Raw genomic sequence first — 26,910 nt, 5'->3', positions numbered from 1 at the left:
TACTAAATACTATTCCTACGAGTACTTCTGTTCTGGCCTTCAGCTATAGAGCTTTGTTTGTGAAAACTATTTATCTCAAAAATTAGTTTATTAATTTCGGTAAATAAACGCGAGTTCACGAGGAAATAGTACATAAATTTAAAAATCACCCTTCATCTGCCCCCTCACATATATGACGTCAAACCTTGTCGTAGTCCCGAAGGTGAGAGCTTGCGTCATAAAAACACATTGTAGATGTGATCGATACCCTAGGCGCCACCATGGCTGCTGCAGCCGTTTCTAGGGACACCAGGCCGGGTGTTGAGTCAAATGATTATATACCTTCTGCCTTGAGCATAACGCACGCTGTGATGGTAAAATTATTGTTGTTATTCTATTATGACTTATGACAGTTATGACGCAGTTCAAATTCGAGGTTCCGCTAGTCTCCTTCGCCTGTGTACGAGATATACTTATACTCTGTATCTTTAGGTATTTCAATAAAAGTAAACAAAATCTACCCACAAATGGCTCGTTAAGCCAGTTGAGGGTAGATGAAAACATTACACGATCAGAAGGTTAAAGTCAGGTTTTTTCACGGATACGTACGAACGTATCTTTCTATTTCATTCAGTCTCAGTAGTTCAGTACAAAAATTTCTTCAGAGGTCGACTGAAGTAGCATGATAGTATACGAACGTTTCCGAGAAAATACGATGGAAATAAATTATGCACCACATCTGTAAGTAAACCATCTCTGCTGCTAACTGTAGAAGTGAGCGTTTTCCAAAAAAATGTACATTTCATTCATGTTCTTTTTAAATATTGACTTCATGGGCTCATTTTTTTAGAGCACCGTCCAAAACTTTGTTCACGGTGGTCTTATGGGATCACTTCGGTCTTGCAAATCGGTTAAATGCGTTTTTCTCAAAGATCGTTTTTTCATGTATGAGGCGTGAATGTACAAATGATTCTGAGTAAAATGAGCCCAAGAAGTCAATATTTTGAAGCCATGAATTAAATGTACATTTTTTTGGAAAACGCTCAAATGCGTCCGTCATATTTGTCTGGCAAATATCTCTGGTGAATCTGTCAATGGCGGGAAACCAGTCGGGAAACGTAGTCTCCAAGTGTTGTTTGCCTCAGAGGGTTGACCGTTGACGCCTTTTAAAATTGACGCCGCGGCGTCCCGCGGCTAGTGATACGCTGATAACGCGGCGGCACCGACGCCTCCAACGCACTAGTTCCCGTGTGTGATCGTGAAGTGATTGTTGTTTGGATTTTTGTCGTATAGGTGAGTTGAGCTTACGATTTTGGGTTGGGGATCATTTTGAGTATTTGTTTTTTGTGCGTAAATATTTATGATTGAAATGTATTCTATAAATAATTATTTATAATTTTAAATAATTATTTGTTTACACCCCATAGATATTATGGATTTATTTTGATATTTTTTTAGAAACCATGAATAAAAATAAATATAATTTAAATTGAATCTAACAATTCAATTTAAATACCTAATACATATTTATTTTGTTGAGAATTTAATAAATATTACAAATTTAATATTTATATTTAGTTATTTAAAGGGGGCAAATATATATTTCATAATGATGCAAATGCTTTAAACATTATTGTTCTTTACATTTTGATAAATTTCTTCTTCTACATTTTAATTTTTGAACTTAATTACGTGCTTTAATGTAAAACAAATATAAAAACAGAATATAATACCTACTAAATCAACTTAAAATATCTATTGTACTTAGATATTTAGAATGTAAAAGTGCCTTATACCAATTATAATTCCGGAAATGTGGGTATTGCGGGTTTTTGATGGACGTAACATGCCGACCGCAGACACATTTATATGGGAATAATTTATAGTTTGTCAATGTCAATATGTATGTTATATTTACTCGTACAGTTTAAAAATAATCTTTTTTTTACTAAAAATATTGAAAAAGGGTCAAAACCCCCTCCAAAAAACAAAGTCCCCCCCTCCTGTCCTGTCTGTGTCTGTGTGGAAGTTAGTCCTTTATGAAGAAAGGCCAGGTCAAGAGCACCCTAAACCGGCGGCGAGCCTGTATGAGGAATGTTATGAAAGTGAAGGAAGCGAAAGAGGTAGATAGATGTCAGGATCGTAGCAGGTGGAAATCCGTGATCTCTGCCTACCCCTCCGGGAAATAGGCGTGATTATATGTATGTATGTATGTGTATTGAATATTGGGTCTCTATTGTTTCCCAAATAGTTTTAAGTCATAATGTATTGTTTGTCTGAATTTTCGTTAGTTATAATTGGTTTTTCTCAGAAACGCGTAACTTTTCAGGATTGCCATAAAGCAAACCTAACCTAACCTAATCTATCTACAGAATAACCTTACGAAAATCCTGAAAAGTTACGGGTTTCAGTTTTATGACTAAAGATAATATGACAAACAATACATTATGACTTAAAACTTTATGGGAAACAAAGGGACCCCTTGAAATATTATAATTGATATTAAAAATTCATATTTGTTTTTGGAATTTGGATGGAGCTATTTATACATATTTGTTTCTTATAAATAAATATTGTGATTAATAAATAAATTATCATTATATCAGTACAATGCAGTAGGTACGTAATATTTAAATAAAATATGAATAAAGGCTTTGCTTATATCTTACGTATTTTCTGTATTTATTTAAGATGGTCTTTATAAGTTAAATAATTTAAGTGAAGACCTTGCATTTGTGGAAATTATAAGTCAGTATCGGGGACATTTTTCACATTTTATTACTGTTACGTAATATATTCGTTTTATTAATTAGTTATTTTATTGTTAAGGTCATTTCCGCTAAGTAAGAAATAAAACACATAAATTGGTAAAGAAACAGATTATTTATTTTAATTTATTTATAATTATCAATTGTAAAATTGTAATTTAAATGAATACTCTCGCGGCTATAGAAATTTGGAACAATTAACAATTTTAAGAGGTACTTATACATATTTATGTATAAGTACCTCTTAAAAAGTTTAGTTTTTAATTTAACAATTTATTGTCACTACCTAAAAAACCAAGAGTTTTTAAATTCATGCTTGAGATGAAATTAACGGAGTTAATATTTTTTTAAATACATAAATATCGAAATAACACATCTTAATATTTATGCATGAAAATTATGCAGTTACCATCTCTTTATTTACAACACTAAATACGTATACTTTACGTACCGAATAATAAGGTTCAAAATTGCATTGACGTATGCATTGTCACAGATACTTGCCTTTTAAAATGCATTCAAAATTTCCAGAAATTTTACAGCGATTGCTAAATTTTACAAAAAACAATGTCTCATGAATAACAGGTGAAGGCACGGGGTTCTTCGAAATGTTAAACGATCTGCGGTCATATGTCATTATTAAATATTATTACACAGGAGTATTTGTGACCAAAATCTGCTTCAATAGAACTTTGTCTCACTTGGTAGTAAGATTTTATTTATTTAAACTTTATTGCACAGTAAAAATTGTACAAAAGGTGAACTTAATGCCATAAGGCATTCTCTACCAGTTAACCCTCGGGTCAAACAGGGAACAAGCAGTAATAGGTGCATGTGCAAGAAAAAGAAAAATGCGTAAAATTTTATATTAAACTAAACACTTACTTTACTTTTTTTTTTACTTTAAGATTTTCAGCTTTTTATTATAATTTTAAGTAAATTCGCTTGTAATTTGAACGTAAAATTAAACTAAAACTATGTATACAGGTAATATTATTATTTTGTGCCGCCGTTTAAAACTCTCGGGTCTTTTGTGTCCAGTAATATAGGAATTAAATATTTTTTAAGCCCAGTATATAATTATTAGTATTTTTCTTAGTTACTACTTCCTTTTTATTATTTGTAAATTAGGTACCTACATAGAATTACAATTGTTGAGAATAAGAATGGCATAATTACAAATGTATTTTTATTTTTCAATATCGAAGTACCCCGCACGTCTGTAGGTATATTTATCCATAGGTGAATACATGGGTATTATATATTATAGAATCATCGTCTTCCGTAACAAAAACTTGCACATAAGTAATTTTCATTGCAATCATAGTGGTATCTGGTATCTGAAATGTTGAATGCAGTTTACCTTACTAGTCGGCAATGCTGTTCATTGCTGGTCTAAGCGTCGCTTAAAAATTAGCGTATGCAATTAAGTTTGTAGTCCTAAACTGACCTTGACTTAAGGATAACATTTTGTTTCACATTTGCCAAAATATTACATAACGAAAGCATTGACCCTGACCACGGCCGGTACCTTGGTTCGATTCCGTTGGTGCCTTAATTGCTTATGCAAGCGATTTTTTCCTTGTTCAGCAGGAAACTAATGTCTATAAATTTGTTGTTGTCAAAATATGAGTTATGCGCCGGTTGGGCCTTGTCTTAAGGCCTTTGAAAATATATATAATATTTAGACGTTTAGACTTTAAAAATGACCTTTACGTTCATGCATTATTTTAAGTAATTTACTAATTTGTGATAGCAGTTTTGATTTTAAATCGAATGGATGTTTTTTTTTGTAATTATAAAATAATTTTAATTTATTGTCATAAGAGTCCTATCCTATATGACTATAAAAATTAGATAAATATTTTTTTTTGTTCAATGATACACATAACAGATCGACATAGCCTTTCAAAATAGGGAGTATAAGCACATATGTATGAAAATGTCAATGAGCAAATGAAAATTGTGAGCAATTGAAAGAGAAGCAGTGGTAGCCGAGTGGATATGACGTCTGACTTTCAATCCGGAGGTCGCGGGTTCAAATCCTGGCTCGTACCAATGAGTTTTTCGGAACTTATGTACGAAATATCATTTGATATTTACCACTAGCTTTTCGGTGAAGGAAAACATCGTGAGGAAACCTGCATACATCTGCGAAGAAATTCAAAGGTTTATGTGAAGTCCCCAATCCGCATTGGGCTAGCGTGGGGACTATAGCCCAAGCTCTCTCGCGCATGAGAGGAGGCCTGTGCTCAGCAGTGGGACTAGGGTTGCCAGATGGTCGGGATTTGGCGGGATCCTTTCGATTTTTAGCATGTGTTCACGGTTCCCGACAAAGTGTAAACTGTCCCGAAAAATAATTTCAAGCTTCGAACTGTCGTCGAGCGAGCGAGCTGACGTAGTGCCAATAATGTAAAATATCGTTGTTTTTAATACAATTACTTTAATTTGAATGTTTTTTTTCCCGACTTAAGTCGCAAAATCCCGAAAAATTTCTATTGTTTCCCGGTAAAAGCGCCTTTCGATCTGGCAACCCTAAGTGGGACGTATATAGGCTGAAATGATGAAATGAAAATTAACGGAAAACCATTAATTTAGATCAATCTTGGAAGTTTTTTATTATTCTTCGGTACATTAATTCAAAATTAACTTCACATAGCGCATACTTGTTAATATGGACTAGAAATGTTACCTACAACCGTAGGTATGCTTCAAACTTTAAAACATACTATGTAAGTACACGTATAATGATCTAGGAAATATTAAAAGCACACAATAGACCAGGAAGATTTAGGGTGCAAATATACTTTTTAGGGTTCCGTACCCAAAGGGTAAAACGGGACCCTATTACTAAGACTTCGCTGTCCGTCCGTCTGTCCGTCTGTCTGTCACCAGGCTGTATCTCACGAACCGTGATAGCTAGACAGTTGAAATTTTCACAGATGATGTATTTCTGTTGCCGCTATAACAACAAATACTAAAAACAGAATAAAACAAAGATTTAAATGGGGCTCCCATACAACAAACGTGATTTTTGACCAAAGTTAAGCAACGTCGGGAGTGGTCAGTACTTGGATGGGTGACCGTTTTTTTTGCTTTTTTTTTTTGCATTATGGTACGGAACCCTTCGTGCGCGAGTCCGACTCGCACTTGCCCGGTTTTTTAAAATAAATACGTCACTTCGTGTTTGTCACGCGATAAGTTTTATGACGTCTTTTAAACATATTCAAATATCCGTCGGTTTTCGCGGTACCACGCTAATTCGCAATTCGCACAACTACAATAATGACATTTTAACATAATAATTATTTTTGTATTGACATAAATTTGGTCCTAAATATTTCACATATTAGCAAAATAATATCAAATTAAATAAATTTAATTGATAATTCGTCGAGCGTCACGTTAGCGTCACCAACATCATTTGAGGTTAGTTTATTAAAGTACCTACCAAATTAAAACAGTGTAATATTGATAACGATAAAAAAAAGATTAACGTAATATATAATGTAATAATAATATTTTTTTTTTTAAATATAAAGTAAGCTAAAGTTCATTAGAGTTTACATCGAAAACGTAGTATTTTTTAATGGCAAATATAAAATCAGAGGCTCTTTTTACTTTAGCAAGGCATACTCGTATTACCCCGCTATCGAATATATCCCAATGTACCTTATATCAATTATAATAACAAATTATAATGTTTAAAAAATTCTTCACTCCTTGAGAATCCTTGTTAATGATTTTCAAGATTATCGTCAAACCTTAACCTGTAAACGAAGGGCCTTGCTGACGTGACGAACTATGCAAGCGATGCACGTCTGTTGAAGTGCATCAGTGTAGCAGTGCCCTTTGCATGTCTCAGAGTAGCAGGATGCATACCAAATGAAACAGAAAATAAGCGTTCAAATTACTGTTCCATGAACGTTTTAAGTGGAAAGAGGACAGCTGCTTCTCCATACAAACGTGGTTCCCATTTTCCTCTCTAGATCAATGAAATATTTTCAGTAAGGTTAATATACAGAGTAGAATATGAGGACTAACTTTGTATGAAAAGGCGGATTAAGTGCGGTCAGCCATTTTTGTTTTAAAAACAAAGTACCTATCTAAAGCGTGGTAGGTATATTGAAAACGCAATAAATTAATTTTGCCAACAGCGCAGTTTTACGAACAGGTAAATACAATCAAAACAGCAGTGGATATGAAACTGTTCAAACAAAGTGAATCTTTTCCGTTTCTCTCGAGTGTACCTATAAGGAAAATTATTTTGGCGAACATTTCATGCTTCCTTGAGGGTTTTCAACACTTTATTACTTAGTTAAATTGTTATAAAACGTAATGTTCTTAATATTACACTTTATCAATACAGTGCTTTATCAGTACAGTGGTGGTAGAAATAAAAAAATAATTATTAAGGGCCACCCCACACTAACGCCTATTGAGCGTCGGCGTCTAGTAGTGTGGGGTGGCTCTAAATGAATGTTATAGAAAATATCGAAATTCATATTTTCATATCAGATTAACGTAGCATAATTTATGCACTAATTTATTATTACGATATAAACATATTTAAGTTCTGGCATTTAAAATTAAAACATAATTAACAACTCAGTGCATGTTTACACTTTTTTATTAAGTTTGTCATGTGATGATTTTTCCAAAACGTATTAATGTTTCAATTGTGCGTTTTTACCTACATGCATAATTTAGGACATTATAATAAATAATAAATAAATAAATAAATATTATAGGACATTTTTTACACAAATTGACTAAGCCCCACGGTAAGCTCAAGAAGGCTTGTGTTGTGGGTACTCAGACAACGATATATATAATATATAAATACATAGAAAACAACCATGACTCAGGAACAAATATCGGTATCATCATACAAATAAATGCCCTTACCAGGATTCGAACCCGGGACCATCGGCTTCATAGGCAGGGTCACTACCCACTAGGCCAGAGTGGTCGTCAAAAGGTTAGGTGACAATGTCATTTGTCTCTCACCGAAATGATAAAGATTGTCCTAAAGACTTTTAGAATTTTAAGGACGAATGGTCGAGAACAGGGCGACAGAAGGATTATTTTAGAAATGTTTACCAAATGAAAAATATTTACACTGAAGGCGACTTAGCGAAGTCTCGTCAAATCATCAAACGAATTCCAAAGTCTTAAAAAGTTCGATATTCTGGGTCTAATGTCAGTTAAAATAAATAATTTTTGTTTTTTATATTCCAGACACTAGAATTATACCTAATTAAATATATAATATCTGGGAGACCGAGCTTTATTGCTCGGAAAACATATAAAAACTCATAAATGTGCGTTTTCCCAGAGATCAGACTTAGCTAGATCGATTTTTCGGCCCCGATAACCCCCATATACCAAATTTCTGCGAAATCTTTAGAGCCGTTTCCGATATCCCCGATATATACCTATATTTAATACTAGTAAATAGACATACAATACAACAATTGCTTGTTTAAAGGTATATACAATTTAATAAGTATTTGAATCTCACAGAAGTTTTGTTAATAAAACTTGCTAATCTCCACGGGAAGATAGGTACATACATACAGGGTGTTACTGACCATGGGGCTTTAAATCCAGGGCTCGAATCTACTTGCTAAACTGAGCTACTTTTATTATGGCACCAACCCCGAAATCCCCAAATTATTTTTTACTTTTTCATACATTTTGGCTGATCAGATGTCGACGTTTTCGATAGAAAAGCGAAAAATTTTCCCCCGATTTTAGGGTTGGTGCCATAGTAAAAATATCTCAGTTTAGCGAGTAAATTCAAGCCCTGGAATTAAAGCCCCATGGTCAGACACATACTGTATATCACAAGTATATCACATAATATATGACAAGACATAACATAGACAGGGAGATACGCATTGCAGAACTTTAGGCAACCAAGCGCCAACTGGGTCATACAGATCCGTATTTATTTAGATAACCATATTAGTTTAAAGTAGAAATTTCTAATAATAGCCGATAATAATGTTTTGTTGACCTAATTATTAATAAGGTTTACCAATAAAAATCATTCAACAATGGATTTTATGTCAATGGTGTAAGTACTAATTTAACTTTAATAATGTTCATCGTACAAGGTTTCAAGCATGTTGATGTAGTTTAACCAGGGTCGCAACAAAAACAGTTAATAAAATAATTTTAAAGTCATAATTATTGATTTTATCTACACCGATTTAGAAAGCTAGAAATGGGCATTATTTTATATTTTACACCACAGGGCCACAAAGTTTTTATAGCAGAGTTTTACCGTACAACAAAAATTAAGCGAAATACCTTATTTGAAGCCTATTTAATATTCAAATATAGACTTCAAATAACGGTACAGAAGCTTAATATCAATTTAAACATGATCAGAAAATGGTCTGTTAAAATATGGTCAGAAAAATGTGTTAACTACATACTACTAAAAAAAATATTATAAGGTAGATACAAATATTAAAAATAAAAATAAACTAACTTATCTATAAAATAAAATAAAATTAAAATATGTCTCAGAAATTGGGCTCCTTTGGCATGGTGCCGAGGATGCTGGCAGCATTTCCCCGCTGTATTGCTAAGCCACTACTTAATTTAAAACATCTGGCCATATTTAAAATGATTGTTAGAGTAAGAGTACAGTAGAGTAGGTAGAGTAGTTTGTATTTGATTGATCTTTAAATTTTGGCTATATCTCCCTTATTGCAAAACACTGTTTGATTGCCATCTCTCTCTCTTCCGAGCTATGTATCCCACATGGTGATGGGGTCAGCTTTCCGTGTTAGTTGCTTCCACTTCGCCCTATCCTCGACGTCGTTTTCGGACACTTTGCACTCAATCGTATCTTTTAGCACTACGTCCTTCCATCTTGTTTTCGGTTTACCTCTGCCTCTTTTACCGGGGATGGAAAGTCGTAGTGCTAAATTTCCGACGTAGTCTGGTGACACTGTTTGATTGCCATGAACTCTACTAAATGTCTCGGTGTTTACTGGAAAAATACCTATTGGTATAATGGTACCACTACCTCTAAGTCGAAGCGGTCGACCTCAAATTAAAATTAACTGAACACTATTTAGCAAATAGATAATTAGGTATTCATTTAATATAATGTTATTATCTTAGTTTAGGTATTCGCTATTGTATTATTTTGTGAGTAATTAGCGTTGTCTTTATATGAAGTGGCTAGTAAAAAGTACAAGATTATGTTTAAAATCTAACAGTACCTAATTTTATAAATACCTAAGATTATAGGTATATAGTAACAGCACCAGTCATGGGACATTTAAGAGGAAATTTGGAGTATTTATGATATTTCCCTTATACATGTAAATGGTCTACCGCTTAGCGTGTTAAAAGATGAAAGTCCTATCCGTCTTTCATGTTTTAGGCGTGTTGTATCAAAGATACTGCAATTAGTTTCCACATATTTAACAAATTAGAACTATGCTTTTTTTCTCCAGTCATGGACACCAAAGTTCCAGTAATGGGCCCCCGGTAATGGACGTGGATCCAGTAATGGGCCCCCTATAATGGACATTGCTCTATCAGTATAAAATATTGAAATGGGGAATAAATTACGGCAAAATAAAACAATTTTTGGTATAAGCTTTTATCGCTGAATGTATTTTTCTTTCCACAGCCAATTATTATTGTATTAGATCCATCGAGACAATTCTAATATACCCTAACACAATTATTTAGGGTTTAATGCGATAAAGTTCCCATGGCCACCTCCTGTCTCCATCATCAGATCAGGTCCATGTTATCATAATATTGCATTATCATCCGATTTGCATACTTAATTACGTACTTACACAAAATTTCAACTAAATCGGAAATCGAAAAGTGGCTCAAATTCAGCTACCAAGATTGGACCCACACTAACTAACAGGGCAAGTTAAATAAAAGTTTGGAAAAACGATATTAATTTATCCGAAGTCCGAGAATACCTCCTGATTGACATATTTCTTAGCTAGATTTTATATCTGTATTGTTTAAACATGAAATTATGGCATAGCAAGCTTCATTCTGTCATTTGTCCCATCATAGGAGGTACGCAGTTTTACAGCTCTTATAATGGGATTGGGCCAAATACCACTATTTTTTTACATCTGTGGAGTCACGACATAGTGTGTTGTATACCTTATCTCATGGTAAATGCAATTAACAAAACACATTCTAGTTTTCATCAAGTATTAATTAATTAAAATTTAATAAATTAACTCACCTCTCTTAGCGAAGTTGTTAAGAATTCGTAATGGTATTTTTTTTCAGTGACACGACAACTTTTGGGTTGACGCCAATTTCTTAAAAAACAACCAAATTTAATAAAACTTCAAACTGAAACAGCTCTGGGACTCTTATTTATGATAATATACAGCCAGTGTTTATAAACTACTTTTAGATACTTATTTTAGAGGAATTATGTTTTTTTGTCCCATTACTGGTTCCACGTCCATTATAGGGTCCACTACTATAATAACAATAGGTACGAACTTGTAAACTTTACCTCAATTTTGAATAAATATATATTACTTTATATGAAAAAAAAAAAACATTTTTAAAAAGAAATTTGTTTCAATAATTTAAAATAATATATTCAAAAGTTAGGGTCCCGCTTTTCTAAGGTACGATATAGTCAGAGTAATATAAGTACATATTTCCAGGCTAGCCACACACCCCACAGCCACACACCCCACAGCCACACATACCTGCGCGTATTGAACATAGTTGGTTTTCGATGATTAATCATGATAATACAGTAAAATTTTACTGTATTCTTAACACGAACAAACTATAGTTTGTCAAAATTTTAGTCTTAATATCTTTTTTGTAGGTCTTCGATCCTTTGAAGCTGACGTAGGTACTTAAGATGATGTAGTGACTGGCGCATCAAGCTGCCAATAACGTCACTAGAATCCAGTTTAGTGACCCAATCCGTGTCTGTTATTTTATCTAAAATATGCAATTTAAATTTTATAGCTTCGAGATTTAGCGACTATAGATTTAGAGTAGATTTAGGTACAATTAGCGACACCTGCAAGCGTACGTCATATTTAATTAATAAAATACGGAGAGGAAACGAGTTTATAGCGCATTCGATTGAAATTATGATTCCGTTAGGTTTAAGTAGTAGGTCCTTTGGATACGTTGCCCTAAGCTAACACTAGAAATTATATTTTCGGCTTATGACTTACTTACTACTTACTATTAACAGCGGCTATTTCACTCTTTATAAGCAAATGTGATGAAATGCAGGGAAACTGAAATAAAATTGAGAAGAAGATAAAGTGACAAAACCCTCCAGGCCGGATTGGGTTTGATTTGGTTCAATTTGTTTGATGGTAGGTATACAGTTAGCATTATCCTCGCGTTGGTGTGATGAAAAAAATTGTGTTTCGCTCGGGGAAACATTTGTTTAACCCTCGTGCCTTGAAACCCTCGCAACGATCAAGATTACACTTTTCGAACCACTCGCTAGGCTGGTATTCAATTTTGGAATCTTTCGCTTGTTTGGGTATCAATATTAGCACGAGCGGTTAAACAACTTTGCCCCCTTGTAAAACAAATGACTATTGTTCTCAAAGATGTATTATTGTAGGTATATAATTTGTAATACTTTATTGTTTTGTGTACTTAACTTATAAAATAAACATAGCTCGGAAATCCCAGCTAAGGTTAGGTTAGGTTAGGTTCCAACGGTGACACGAAATACTACCTCATCGAATCACGCCATTTCCTGACTTAAAATATATTTAGAAAAATAAAATTCGATTATTGTAGTATTTGAATGTGCAAAAATATTATGTTTGCTACGAACAATGGTTACAAACCCGTTTGGTGTAAATCTTGTTGACATGACTTTTAACTGCGTGAACATGCCTTTTTTTTTTTTTTTTACGTGGAGTAATGCATTTAGGCATTCCGCCTAGCCGGGGAACTAGGACGGATATGTCGGACTCGTGGCCAAGGGGCCAAATACCGACTAAACCCTCCACGGTATGCCCGTCTCGCAGCAATAGTGACGGTGAACACGGAATCGCAGAGCATTCTACCGCGAACACCGCCTGCTGCCGACAGCCGAGGCTGTCCCCTCCTTGGACCCGAAGGCCCTGGAGCCGAAGCTCCCCCTCTCGAAGGTAGTATGCAGGGCGACACCACACACTGATCCCTCATGACAACCTCCACGCCGGGAGGAGATGGAAAAACCCCGGGTTCCACCTCCTCAGGTTGTCTTAGCGATTTTTTATAGAGGTGGTCATCCTCGTGGCCACCATGCCGGCGCCGGCCAGCAGTGGCAACCCCCCCGGCCGTCATCATAGGCCCTCTGCCTAGACGGTTACGGGGACCGCAGTTTTATACAGGTCAGCGGCATTCCTGTGCCCTCACGCGCCCAAAGGCGCCCGGCCCGAAGGCCCCATCCGCGACCGTAGCCGCCCGGCCCGAAGGCCCCCTCCAGCACACACTCGGGTGAACTCTCCCTAATTGAGAGGACACCCTGTGCGGAACCCCCTCAACCCCCCCACGACAGGACATTGGCAGCACCGGTAAGGAATCACTTGAAAATCAAGAGATTATTTACCGTTGCCCCCGGGGTGCACCGTCCAAGAACCCTTCCCTTACCCCCGGATCAATTAGATCAAGAGGAATGAGAAGGGACCTGGCGCTCTGGGAGGTTTCCTGTCCGTAGCACCCCTGCGTGAACATGCCTGCCAGCGTACTGCCTATTACACTTAATACTTAATTAAGGATATTGTTGATTTACTATGAATATTTAAAATGCATATTTCACATTTCGTATATATGTACAATACAAATAATTTACAAAAAAAAGTATTATTATTAGAGATGCAACTGATAGGTGTTTGGCCGGATACCGGATATTCGGCCTGACCATCGGCCGAATATACGGTATCCGGCCGCCGAATATTTGGCCAGCGGAACTATACCTACATTTCGGTTTTTCAGGTGCGCATTCTGCAGGTGTGACCTGTTTCCTAGTAAACGTTCGCGGGGACTCATTTCTAGGTTCGAAATGAGTGCGCGTGCAAGTCAGTGGAATTATTAAATTGTTATAAAGTAATAAACAAGTACAATTATGACCGTGTCTGTTTAAATCCAATTTGTTTACTCCGAAATCAAGCAATGTTACTATCCGGTATCCGGCCGTATCACAGTGTTTCGTCTAGAACAAGCTAGGTGGACAAAATTATTTTTTTGTGTTTTTGGGTAGTATTATGGTTAGTATTGCTTAATTAAATATAATTTACTAAAAATTTTAAAATACCATGAAAAAAAGTAAAAAAATTAAAATAAAATATATATTTAAATAAATTATATATTTTTTTGCAAATAAATTATTAACACAATAATAAACAAAATTTTACAGTTCATTAGATACATTATTTTCATAGTATTTACTTTAAAATATACAAAAAAATAAAAATGTAATATAGAAGATTAATTAAAACTTAACTTATTATTAATAATTAATCTGTTAATTATTAATAACTTATAATCTGTTCTAACTCATGTATTATATCAGAATAATAATTGTTTTCCTTGTTTTGCGTAAGTTTTTTAAAGTTCTTCTGAAGGAAATAACACGCTTGTACCTTTTGCATTGGGCAAATAATCATATGATGAATATTTATGATAATCAGCCTTCATTGACCACATTTTAGTCTGCTTGTAAGTTTGTATTTGTCGATTTTGACTCAATATAATATGCTAATGCCTCATTAACACTTAGCTGCCTAGAATTCATTGAAGTACCTACTGCTGTCGTAAGAACAAGACTACGTTGGCTTATGTGGACTTTCTCTAATATTTTTTAACATTTTTGCCGTGTTTTATTTGCTGCCGATCACGAATCAATCGGGATTTCGGCAGCAGTTAAAAAATAGGTACGTAATTGTACCAGATCTTTAACTCAGCGTTTTTTCCGTTTTAAAAGGGGAACTTTTGAAGTTTAATTTGGGTCTTCCTGCAGGATTAACATTTTCAGACGACGTTGATGCACTTGGTCTAGTTATGTACACTCGTAATTCTATATTTTGGCCATCCATACCACTTTTAAACTTTTTCACAAATTGCTTCTTTAAATCTTGACGCACTATTCCACTTGGTATTCAGTTTTGATGAATAACTGGTTAAAATATTTTTTAACCGTCTCTCAGACTCTTCTTTGAAATCTCGTAACTCATATTTTACCAATATAAACTGATAAAGGTGGAAATTTTCGTCGTTTTTCCCCTTATTTGTCCATTCTTCAAAAACCCCTTCCTTAAAATAGAGAGAACGTGTTCTGCAAAAAAATGAAAAAAAAAATGTTCTGCAAATTTCTGCAAAATGAAATATACACCATCATAAAATAGAATTATGCAAGTAAATAATATCAAAAATCTAGACCGGTGTCAAGCGGTGTCAAGTATTTGCTAGTCTATCAAAGTTCTAAAATGAAGAAAATCTCACCACGTTTTTAAGTGCATATTTATTGCTCTATACGAGCATTATTACAACTGATATGAACATATTTTTATGAAAAATATAAAGTGCTTACCTTCAGTTATAAGATCTATCACCAAACCTTTTCATAAAATAACGTTTTACTTGTAAGAGATGTCGTTGAACGCATCACAAAATTGCAACTGATTAAATTGTGCAATTGCACTTACCTCATTAGCTGACTTCTGCACTCTATGGCTCATAAAATTAGAAAGTTAGACATAATCTATTAATGGGTTTGGGGGTTTCAACATGTTGTTTATCATATCTAATGACTCATTAGAGATAATTTGATAACGACTTTTGTCCACCTAGCTTGTTCTAGACGAAACACTGTGCGTATGGTAAAAAAATGGCCGGATAGGCCGGATACCGGATAGTAACCGGATATCCGGCGCATCTCTAATTATTATACATATTAGTAGAATTGTTATTAGAGAAGAATGGTTTACAGATGCCGGAACTAGGATTTCATGTGTTTCAGAAACGGGACAATATTAATATATAACATAATATATTAATTAGTTAATTAAAACTTATGGTAATTCTACAGGATGTCGAGGTGACAAGCAGGCGATTATTGTGCTCTAATCTATCAAATTTATCTAACAAATAATGCGGCTGTCTTGTCGCTGTCATCGCGATAAATTACCACTATAGTTGAATAATTTTAATTTTTTTTTTTTGTTTTTTTTTTTCAATGTTAGTAAGTATGTCTCACAACAGTTTAAATTCGATTACCACTATAGTTCGTTTATTTAGCATTAGAAATAAGGTAAACAATCTTGATGTGTCTTTTTATTGAAAAACACATTTTAAAAATTGGTCACGGCAAATATGAAACAATTATGAATCTAATACGATCATTTATATTCTTTTGCTTTTATAAGTAATAGTAACTGATTTTAAAAAAAGCGTTTTCTGATTAAAAGACATGTCAAGATCGCTTACCTTCTGTCTGATGCTAAAAAAACGATATACTTATTGTGGCTATGTCCCTCTACCATTTAGAAAAATACTTATCCAAAAACGGAATTGACCATAAAAATAGGCACCTAAGTATTTCATCATCAAACCTGGTCACAAAAGTTCACGAGAATCGATTGAGAATTGCGAACAGCAGAGGCCTACAACATTGTATACTATATATATATATATTTTTATAGGACAGTTTTACACATATTGACTAAGCCCCACGGTAAGTTCAAGAAGGCTTGTGTTGTAGGTACTCAAACAACGATATATATAATATATAAATACATAGAAAACAACCATGACTCAGTAACAAATATCTGTATCATCATACAAATAAATGCCCTTACCAGGATTCGAACCCGGGCCCATCGGCTTCATAGGCAGGGTCTGGGCCAGACCGGTCGTCAGAAGATATTGAAGGCCTACTTTGAATTACCTAATGTAAGCAGAAATAAGTCATAATGAGCAGTTATTATGTTTTCTCTATAGGTTATCACTTATCAGTTAACCTGTACAATAAAAGTGTTCTCTTTTCGTTTATTTATCGCGTCGCGATGCGAATTGAACGTTTATGAATGAATTACGATGTTTATTATTGTGACTATCAACTTCCTTATTAAACAACCTGATTAAAAAATAAAGTGAGTAGGTATCATATAATAATTTCTTTATTCTGGGTTCAGTAATAAACTATTAAGATGTCCGTTACTTAATATAAATAAGAGATCTTCTTACTATTGGTCGGGTTCTCCGTTAGTAAGTAGGTGGTTTTAGCTACATAGCGGAAAAATAAAATAATCGGCTACACGCGTAGTGAGTAGCTTGCACTGGCAGTGAAAACGCTGTGTCTGTGGCTTAGTGGGTAGTGAGTAGTGAGTGACCTAGTGAGCCTGTGAAGTCGATGGTCCCGGGTTCGAATCCTAGCATTTACGATTATTTATTCTAAAACACTAGAGTAACTGTCAAATCCGCCTAGTATTTTTACTCGTTTAGAGCACGAAAACAAATTACAATATATTCGAAAAAACGTGGAAAAATCATGTTCTTTTCATCAATAACAATACCTATACAGAATATTCTAGAAAATTAAAAAAGAACGACGATATTTGTGATCATCTCCGTCATTCACAATAATACTGGTTCGCATACGATCGTCATGATATCAATGGGTCATTTCTGTACCTCTAATGTGATGTTCTAATTATTGTAGGTACCTACTAAATAGTGAGGTAAAGTAGCACCATATGTACTGTATAGTAAAATATGCTATGTAGGTAATAAAAATAAAATTTGATTGTGTACATCAACCTCCAGTGCGGATATGATGGTTGTTCTTGTCTACGTGATAGCGTGATAAAACGGTGTCCGTCACTTTCTATCCCATGGTGTTAAAAAGTGACAGTTGTATTATCACGTGGATAAAGATGGATAAAGCTATCCATAATACGCCGACATACAGTAGAAGAAATTATGAATGTTTGTCATATAATATTCCCAAAAAACACCTATTGTAAAAAACATTACGAACAACCATGTTAATCGGATTTCTTTTTTATACCTATTAATAAATGAGTTAATGTAAATAATCTTTTTTCATTGTTTCAGATACATATAGCCAAAATGACGATTCAGAATGTGCCAAGTAAAGGGAGGATATCTATAATAAAATTTCAGAATTTCACCATACAAAGAAGACGTAAGTATTTTCATTTATCAGTTATCACCAGAGATCGTACATTTTCCAGCATTTTTGGTGCAGCGGAGTGGTGTTAACGGAATCTGTAACTATAAATAATTTCATCCCTAAAGATTAATTAGCGTTAATTACGCTAATATTAACTTTAATTTACCATTTCAGTTGAAATTATCTATACCAATTCCGTTAACACCACTCTGCTGCACCAAAAATGCTGGAAAATGTACGATCATTGCTTATAACTAACTTAAAACTAATGTGGAATACAAACGATACTTTAATTGTGACGTTCCACGGCAAAAGGTACCTTATGGTGGCTGGTGCCTACGTCGCATAGCGCCGCAATAATATTGGAGCGGCGTTAATAATAGCGTAAGCGCCAACCGCCATAAGATACTTTTACCCGTGGGACGTCACAATTGACAACACAGATTACAGGCCATACCCGGTATATGTAGCTGAATAAATGTGTGTAATAACATTGTTTTGTTTTGTTTCAGAGCCTGTAATACGATTAGTGTATGGTTTCCTATTAGTCCTCATAGCGATCATTATGGTGGCCATAGACCCCGTACAAATAGTCACAGAATGGGTAAGCTAACTTATATATTATATGTGACGTCCCACGGGTAAAGATATCTTATGGCATTTGGCGCTTACCCTATTATTAACGCCGCTCCAATATTATTGCGGCGCTATGCGACGTAAGCACCAGCCGCCATAAGGTACCTTTTGCCGTGGAACGTCACATATGTACATATAACATCTGAAAACGGAGTAGCGTACAGTCAGCATTTATATGTAGTAGCGGATGAATATAACTTATTTATATAAATAGATATTATAATTATAAATAGATAACTTCAAGTACCTATTAAAGAAGTTTATTTGCTTTCATGTGAAATAAAAGTTTCAAACATGAGCTCCGTAAGGGCGTGGCAATTCTTTACCAACTTCTTGTTCAACTTTTCCAAAAATTCAAAATATCACGTTCAAAAATATATCTTTTAAAATATTTAGGTACAAAAATTCGATATTGTACTATAGTTCATAATCTAAAAAAACTATATAAGCTTTGCTTGACTAGCCAGTTTTTTAGTCTTGTTTTAAAGGAACTAAGCGTGGGCGTGATAATTTGATAAATTATCACTGATAAATTTGCGTCAGCCCCGTCTTAAAAGCTCAAAACCTGTGTGCTGAATTGACAAGTGTCATTTATCTCACGTTGATGTACACGTTTTGCACATACCATCAGAAACCCTGCTGATCATTAATACACCTTAAGTCTTTGTAACAAGGTATACATTGTCAATTAACATTGTAGTGTAGACCATACCCTTGACTCGTGTTTCGTCTATCCACGTAACCAATCCAGTTTTGCCAAATGCAATTAAAATCATACATTATACGGTCGTCCCCTGACACCGGTTATGGTGACGTCAATATCTTTTTACCATATTTGTGACAAAATGTATCTTATTGTTAAGCTCGTAAGTGATGCTGCTTGATGACAAAGCTTGGGGTCATAGATGGACAAGATTAGGTACCTTCAGTTGAATTGCTCGTATGTTTGGTCCTCTTGGAAATAGTTTGTTAGTCATATGAGTTTTTACTGTTTTGCTCACTGAGTAATGTTCTATAAAGTGAAATAGATGTCATACACAAAAGAAAAAGTGACCGCAAGCCCTCCGGGGTCGAGGCCCGAATCGAACCCCTCAGTTTACGCGGATAACGCCCTGACTTCTAGGCCACTGCGATTCTCGAGTATAAAATTTTTCTGATCCAAATTAGAAGTTGAGGGTTTTTCTTAATGTTGGGCAGTACTATTTCCGAACTTAATTGTAGGTTTATATTTTGTTTGGGTTTCCTATCCTTTGCAAATATTCTGTATTTGTTGAGATTAGCCTGTTATTATTAGATGTACCTATTGTATAATAGTGTCGTACTTTAATGCTATTTTCTTGCGATAATATTGACATAAACTCTGACCAAAGGTTGAGTCAGGGTCGGAGCAGATCGATTAGCCATTCTCATGTCATGTTAATCGTAAAATTGATTAATATTTATTTTATACTTACTTAATCTATAGAATCAAAACAAAACCTTAAAAAATAATCTAGTTTATATGTACCTACCTAAGATATCCACAACGCAGGCGGTGTCAGGTGGCTACATATGCAAATCAGCAACATACGTCGTCCAAGACATAGCCATGACGCCACAGGGTTCATAAATTTTCGTTATTTCTTATAGTTAATCAAAGCTTATTGTAGTGGCTTGACTGATACGGGAGCTATGGCGTGAAAATGTTATTTTCGAGGGGATCAAGAGCAAAGATGCTTTCGGGCTTGAACCTTAAAAAAGTATGGTTGTCTGTAAAGTCGGTTTACGGACGATAATTTTGCGTGATTAACGTAATAAGAAAACATTACCATTATATTACGTAACGTTACCATGGAGATCCGTCCACAACGTGACATTTTTTCGTGCATGCTACCGGTGTTCATCGATTTATGAGACGTTATCACGTCACAACCTCACAGGCTTAGGATACAAATTTTTAGAATCCTGCGCTTGCTTAGCTTTCAGTATATTTACTTAGGTACCTATAAATTTTATATTAAAGGAAAAAATGGAATTTATGCTTCCGGCAGGACTTGAACCCGCATCCTCCACAATCCGTGTGTTGTACTTAACCAATTGAGCTACGGAAGCCTACCAGGACATCGCAAATCTTTCCATTCCTTTCTTTATGTAAACACGCCTTTGGCACGCATTTTTTCCTTTAATATAAAATTTGGAATATCGCTCGCAGACGTATCTGCTTGTTAAAAAATTGATTTACCTATAAGGCAAGCAATAAGCAGAAAATTGACCCGTTCATGCCAAATAAGTACTTAACTGTTATCAGAAATCCTACCTACCGAATTCGTAAGTAATAGCCTATAATTCTTTGAGGTGATAAATGTGATAATTAAGCGGTAATTTTAATTTTTTCGAGTATATTTCCTTAAAGCTCACGTAAACAATTCATTATTTATTAAACACGAAATTATAAATAATTATTAGTTACCGTAAAATGTACATAAATTGCCTCCACTGGGTAGTAAATATTAAAAACTAGATGAAAACCCGGCTTCGCTCGGGTAAAATAAATTATAATAATAGGTACTAATTTTGAATTGAGTAATTATTTACTTTAAGACTTCAAACCTTCATCAAGGCAGTTACATACCTATCTCATCTCCGATAACTTTAAATCCATAACATACAGTTTAACTGGTTTACTAATATGTGGCCGAAAATTGTATGGCAAATTATCACTTCCCAAACTATTTTTCCCATAGTATCATTTGGCAAAACTATCAGATGGCAAACCAATGTTTCGCATATATAACATGTCGCAAATGATTATTTACAATATTATTGTATGGCAAAATATTTTTCTCAAAAATGGACGGCAAAGTCGACTTTGCAGTCTAAAAAATAGGTCGCGAAGCTCGTAGTTTATGGTCAGTCAAAATTTAAAAAGTTAAAAACATTGCAGTCTCGATTTTGGGACTGCAATGTTGCATACAAATTCCATTATTTGTCGAGTTCCAAACTTTTTAAAAGTTGAAATGACCATATCAAATGAAGGCACAGGCCCATTAAACAGCCAAACAGATGATTAGTACCGCGACTATTTAGATGTCTCAAATAGGTTGGCGTATTTTTGGCAGAAAAATACACTTCTATTTTTTTATTAAAAAAAAATAAAAAGGCGGCAAGGGCTTTTTTCTGTCAAAATATAGGTATATGTGAGAATGTTGCTTTTGTAAAATATTTCTATGATATTTATATTTCTTGCACCATTTTTGAGAAAAGCACTATATATGACTCGGCTGGAAGGCTACTTGCTAGCTTCGGATTCAATTAAACGGACTCCCAAGGTCGTCCGTTTAAAACGAATCCTCAGCCTGCAAGTAGCTACTTCCGAGCCTCGACAATAATGTACTATAGTTGGTCATGTTTCAAAATGTCTTTTATTGTTATGTCGAATGTATTGATAGGCATAAATTATTTTTCGCCTAATATTGTGATGCATACTACTAAATACCCTAATAATATAGTACTCAACTACTCATGGTACAAATTGCAGTAGCATTTTATTTCGTTACGTAGGTAGTTTTTTCGAGATGTGCAGTTCAATGATGGAGGTAGTAATTTTGTTTACTACATTTCTGGCAACAGTTTGTTTTCGTGGGGTCGCAATTCTTACCTAACCTAACCCACTTTTCTGGCAACAGTTCGTTTTCTTGGGGGTCGCAGTTCTAACCTAACCTAACCCACCTTTCAGGCAACAGTTTGTTTTCGTGGGGTCGCAGTTCTGACCTAACCTAACCCACTTTTCTGGCAACAGCTCGTTTTCTTGGGGGTTGCTGTTCTAACCTAACCTAACCCACTTTTCTGGCAACAGTTCGTTTTCTTGGGGGTTGCAGTTCTAACCTAACCTAACCCACTTTTCTGGCAACAGTTCGTTTTCTTGGGGGTGGCAGTTCTAACCTAACCTAACCCACCTTTCAGGCAACAGTTTGTTTTCGTAGGGTCGCAGTTCTAACCTAACCTAACCCACTTTTCTGCCAACAGTTCGTTTTCTTGGGGGTCGCAGTTCTAATCTAACCTAACCCACCTTTCAGGCAACAGTTTGTTTTCGTGGGGACGCAGTTCTAACCTAACCTAAGCCACTTTTCTGGCAACAGTTCGTTTTCTTCGGGGTTGCAGTTCTAACCTAACCTAACCCACTTTTCTGGCAACAGTTCGTTTTCTTGGGGGTCGCAGTTCTAACCTAACCCACCTTTCAGGCAACAGTTTGTTTTCGTGGGGTCGCAGTTCTAACCTAACCTAACCCACTTTTCTGGCAACAGTTCGTTTTCTCGGGGGTCGCAGTTCTAACCTAACCTAACCCACCTTTCAGGTAACAGTTTGTTTTCGTGGGGTCGCAGTTCTAACCTAACCTAACCCACTTTTCTGGCAACAGTTTGTTTTCGTGGGATCGCAGTTCTAACGTAACCTAACCCACTTTTCTGGCAACAGTTCGTTTTCTCGGGGGTCGCAGTTCTAACCTAACCCACCTTTGAGGCAACAGTTTGTTTTCGTGGGGTCGCAGTTCTAACCTAACCTAACCCACTTTTCTGGCAACAGTTCGTTTTCTTGGGGATTGCAGTCATCTAACCTAAAACATGTTGGTACAGTCATCAAATCTATTAGCGTAGTGGCACCCGTCCATGGAAATATGTAGACACGTTTGTTAAAAAAAAAGCCACCAACAGGTCAAATAGCCATCAAAATATATTATGAAAAGTAAGTATAAATAAAGCAAACGTTTTTTGACAATTAAGAGTTAGCTAAGTTGAAACATTTGCTCAGTGACTATTTGTCTTAATGAATTTTGGTAAAATGAACATCTACTAAATAAAATTGTGATCAAATAAAAAGTATGCGAAGTTTCAATTTTGGCAAACGTTATGTAACAATAAATAGTTAGGTATAATAAAACATTTGCTTAGTGACTATTTTTCTAAATAAATCGTGGTAAAATGAACATCTGCTAAATAAAATTGTAGTCAAATAAAAATTATGCTAAATAATAATATGCTAAGCATTGGTTTGCCAACTAAAAGTACTGCAATAAGTTGGTTGGGAAGTGAAATTAGGCGAAAAATATTTCGGCGAGATGGCAGTACACCAGTTTAACTCTAAACGTACTATTCCGATATATCTTAAAACAAATATGTATGTAATAAAAAACCGGGCAAGTGCGAGTCGGACTCGCGCACGAAGGGTTCCGTGCCATAATGCAAAAAAAAAAACAAAAAAAAGCTAAATAAAAAACGGTCACCCATCCAAGTACTGACCACTCCCGACGTTGCTTAACTTTGGTCAAAAATCACGTTTGTTGTATGGAAGCCCCATTTAAATCTTTATGTTATTTTGTTTTTAGTATTTGTTGTTATAGCGGCAACAGAAATAAAACATCTGTGAAAATTTCAACTGTCTAGCTATCACGGTTCGTGAGATACAGCCTGGTGACAGACAGACGGACAGACGGACGGACGGACGGACGTTTTACCCTTTGGGTACGGAACCCTAAAAAACCTAATCTAACCCACGTTAGGTTTTTTAGGGTTCCGTACCCAAAGGGTAAAACGGGACCCTATTACTAAGACTTCGCTGTCCGTCCGTCCGTCCGTCTGTCACCAGGCTGTATCTCACGAACCGTGATAGCTAGACAGTTGAAATTTTCACAGATTATGTATTTCTGTTGCTACTTACATATCACGGTTCATGAGATACAGCCTGGTGACAGACAGACAGACGAACAGTGAAGTAAACTGAAATAAATGTCATATACCTACTAAGAAAGACCGGCCAAGTGCGAGTCGGACTCGCGCACGAAAGGTTTCGTGCCATTACGCACAAAACGGCAAAAAAATACGTTTGTTGCATGGGAGCCCCACTTTATTTATTTTATTCCGTTTTTAGTACTTATTTGTTGTTATAACTGTCTAGCTATCACGGTTCATGAGATACAACCTACAGACAGACGGATAGAGGAGTCTTAGTAATAGTAGGGTCTTGTTTTTACCCTTCGGGTACGGAACCCTAATAAAGTGTATAGATTTATAACACAGCAGAGATCTAGTCTTTCTAGTGACTAATAGCCTTGTATGCTTGTTTGCCACCAACATGGCATTTAAAACATATTAATAAAAACTTACTCATTTCATCGGTCATATACAGCCTAGTATTGGCTTTAATATATATTGGGTCTGAAATATTTTTTTTATTTAATTTTTTAGTATGTATAGCGGCAACAGAAATACATCATTTGTGAAAATTTCAACTGTCTAGTTATCACGGTTCATAAGATCATGAAATACAGACAGACGGACGGACAGACGGACAGCGGAGTCTTAGTAATAGGGTCCCGTTTTTACCCTTTGGGTATGGAACCCTAAAAAGTGACCAAGAGCTCCAGTGCCCCAGGCTGGAATCGAAACAGCATCCTCTGCTATAGCCGCTGGTGCCTGTGCCATTTGGCCACCGGACCCCAGCGGCATAGGTCGAATTTTTCCAAGTATATGCACTTCTTACTGAAGGCCCAGCGTTCCACCTGGCCACCCCTAAGGTAAAATTGAAATTATGTAGAATTGGGATTATGTAGAATTAAGCTTCTGTAAAATTGAAATTATGTAGATTTGGGAATCTGTATAGTTGAAAATCTGTAGAATTGGTAATCTGTGATAGGAATCTGTAGAAATGAGACTAAACCCTTAGTAATGTGGTAATAGGGGTCCCGTTTTTAGCCTTTGGGTGCAGAATCTAAAAATCAACCTTGTTTTGGTACTATGTACTAAGCTTCACTATGACTCTGAAATTGTAGCAGTAGTTAATTTTGTTTTAGTTGTCACCTGACGATTTATTTAAGTCAAACTCTGAAGTTATTATTTTACACTTTTATTTGAATCAGCATAAAATATATCTTTTTATATATACTATATATATATATTAATCTTATATTCAACTTACATTGACTCCAGAGATTACTTCTTCTTAAACCTTGTGTTTTCCCGGCCTAGCACCGGGGTCTGCTTTCCTGCTCAGTCTTCTCCACTTTGCCCAGTCTTCGGCATCCACTCACATCACTCAGATCACTTATTATTAAAAAATTAGCTTCATTCAATTCACTGATAAGCCTCAAGTTTGATTCTTTGAAGTTAGTCTAAAACACAAATATCAAATATGTCCACCATACACTGTAGTTGTTCGCACTGGTTCACACTGGATCATATAATCAGAGTGGAGTCAACTGGTTCTTAAACTCAAGAGTTTCTTTGAATTACTTTTGTGACTTAACTTCACTTTCATCTCGCTTAAGTTTGTCAAGCACATTCCTTCAAGGTTCTTCCTTCCATTCTGAAATGTATAAATACAACTGAGTATACTGTATATAAAATTTGTGTCCCGTCTGGTCTAGTGGGTGGTGACCTTACCTATAAAGCCAAAGGTCTTGGGTTTGAATCCTGGTAAGGGCATTTATTTGTGTGATGAGCCGAGATATTTGTTACCGAGTCATGGATGTTTTCTATGTATTTAAGTACTTCCAAAGAGACGTTCAGCGCTATCAGCTATGAACTTTGTAACATGTAATGGGTCTCACATATGGAATACAATGGGAACTATTGTCATAAACCAACAATTGTGGCAAGGTTTGTCCAAGTAACAAAATTATGTGAGAAATTATGTATCAACAACAAAACAATAATGAAAGTTGAAACAATTATGTGGTTTGAACATACTCACGATTTTCGGCATAGGTTTACATATTTGTTTTACGCGTTGGTGCCGTGTCATCGTTATTATTGTAGTCACAAACATTTAAACTGAAAAATAAGTTTTAATTCCCATCAATAATGCATCTGTCATCTTACACAGATAGTGATTATTATTCTGTTTGCAGAGCAGTGACAGTAGTCGTTTTTTTTAAATAGGCTTTCTACACGCTCGACGCCAAACGCGCCTGTGTGACGGAGCCTTAAATGTCATATACCTACTATTGTAAGAAAAACCGGCCAAGTGCGGTTCGGACTCGCGCACGAAGGGTTCCATACTTTTTAGTATTTGTTGTTATAGCGGCAACAGAAATACATTATCTGTGAAAATTTCAACTGCCTAGGCCTATCACGGTTCATGAGACAGACAGACGGACAATGAAGTACATCTGAAATAAATGTCATATACCTACTAAGACAAAACAGGCCAAGTGCGAGTCGGACTCGCTAATAGGTTCATAGGGTCATATCCAGCCTAGCATTGCATTGGCCCCGCTTAAATATTTTAAGAGTGTAATAGATTTGTAACCGGTCAGCAACGTGAGTCCCTTGGAGAAGCAGAGGTCTAGTCTAAACTCCCACTTACCAT

At 35.4% G+C, this 26,910-nt stretch overlaps 1 protein-coding gene across 1 annotated transcript in view; it reads left to right on the top strand.

Moving 5' to 3' along the window:
- Positions 1-1,184: 1,184 nt before the first annotated feature.
- LOC134674253 (scavenger receptor class B member 1-like) overlaps positions 1,185-26,910 on the top strand; it is a 254,420-nt gene continuing 228,694 nt past the window's right edge. Inside the window, exons 1-3 of the mRNA XM_063532318.1 lie at positions 1,185-1,272; positions 17,856-17,946; positions 18,447-18,538. Coding sequence (XP_063388388.1) covers positions 17,871-17,946; positions 18,447-18,538 — 168 coding nt within the window. The 5' untranslated portion in view covers positions 1,185-1,272; positions 17,856-17,870. The remainder of the gene's footprint in view (positions 1,273-17,855; positions 17,947-18,446; positions 18,539-26,910) is intronic.

Source organism: Cydia fagiglandana, chromosome 2 (genome assembly GCF_963556715.1).
Source record: "Cydia fagiglandana chromosome 2, ilCydFagi1.1, whole genome shotgun sequence".
NCBI classification, from domain to species: Eukaryota; Metazoa; Arthropoda; class Insecta; order Lepidoptera; family Tortricidae; genus Cydia; species Cydia fagiglandana.
This window is presented reverse-complemented; position numbering and strand designations above follow the sequence as displayed.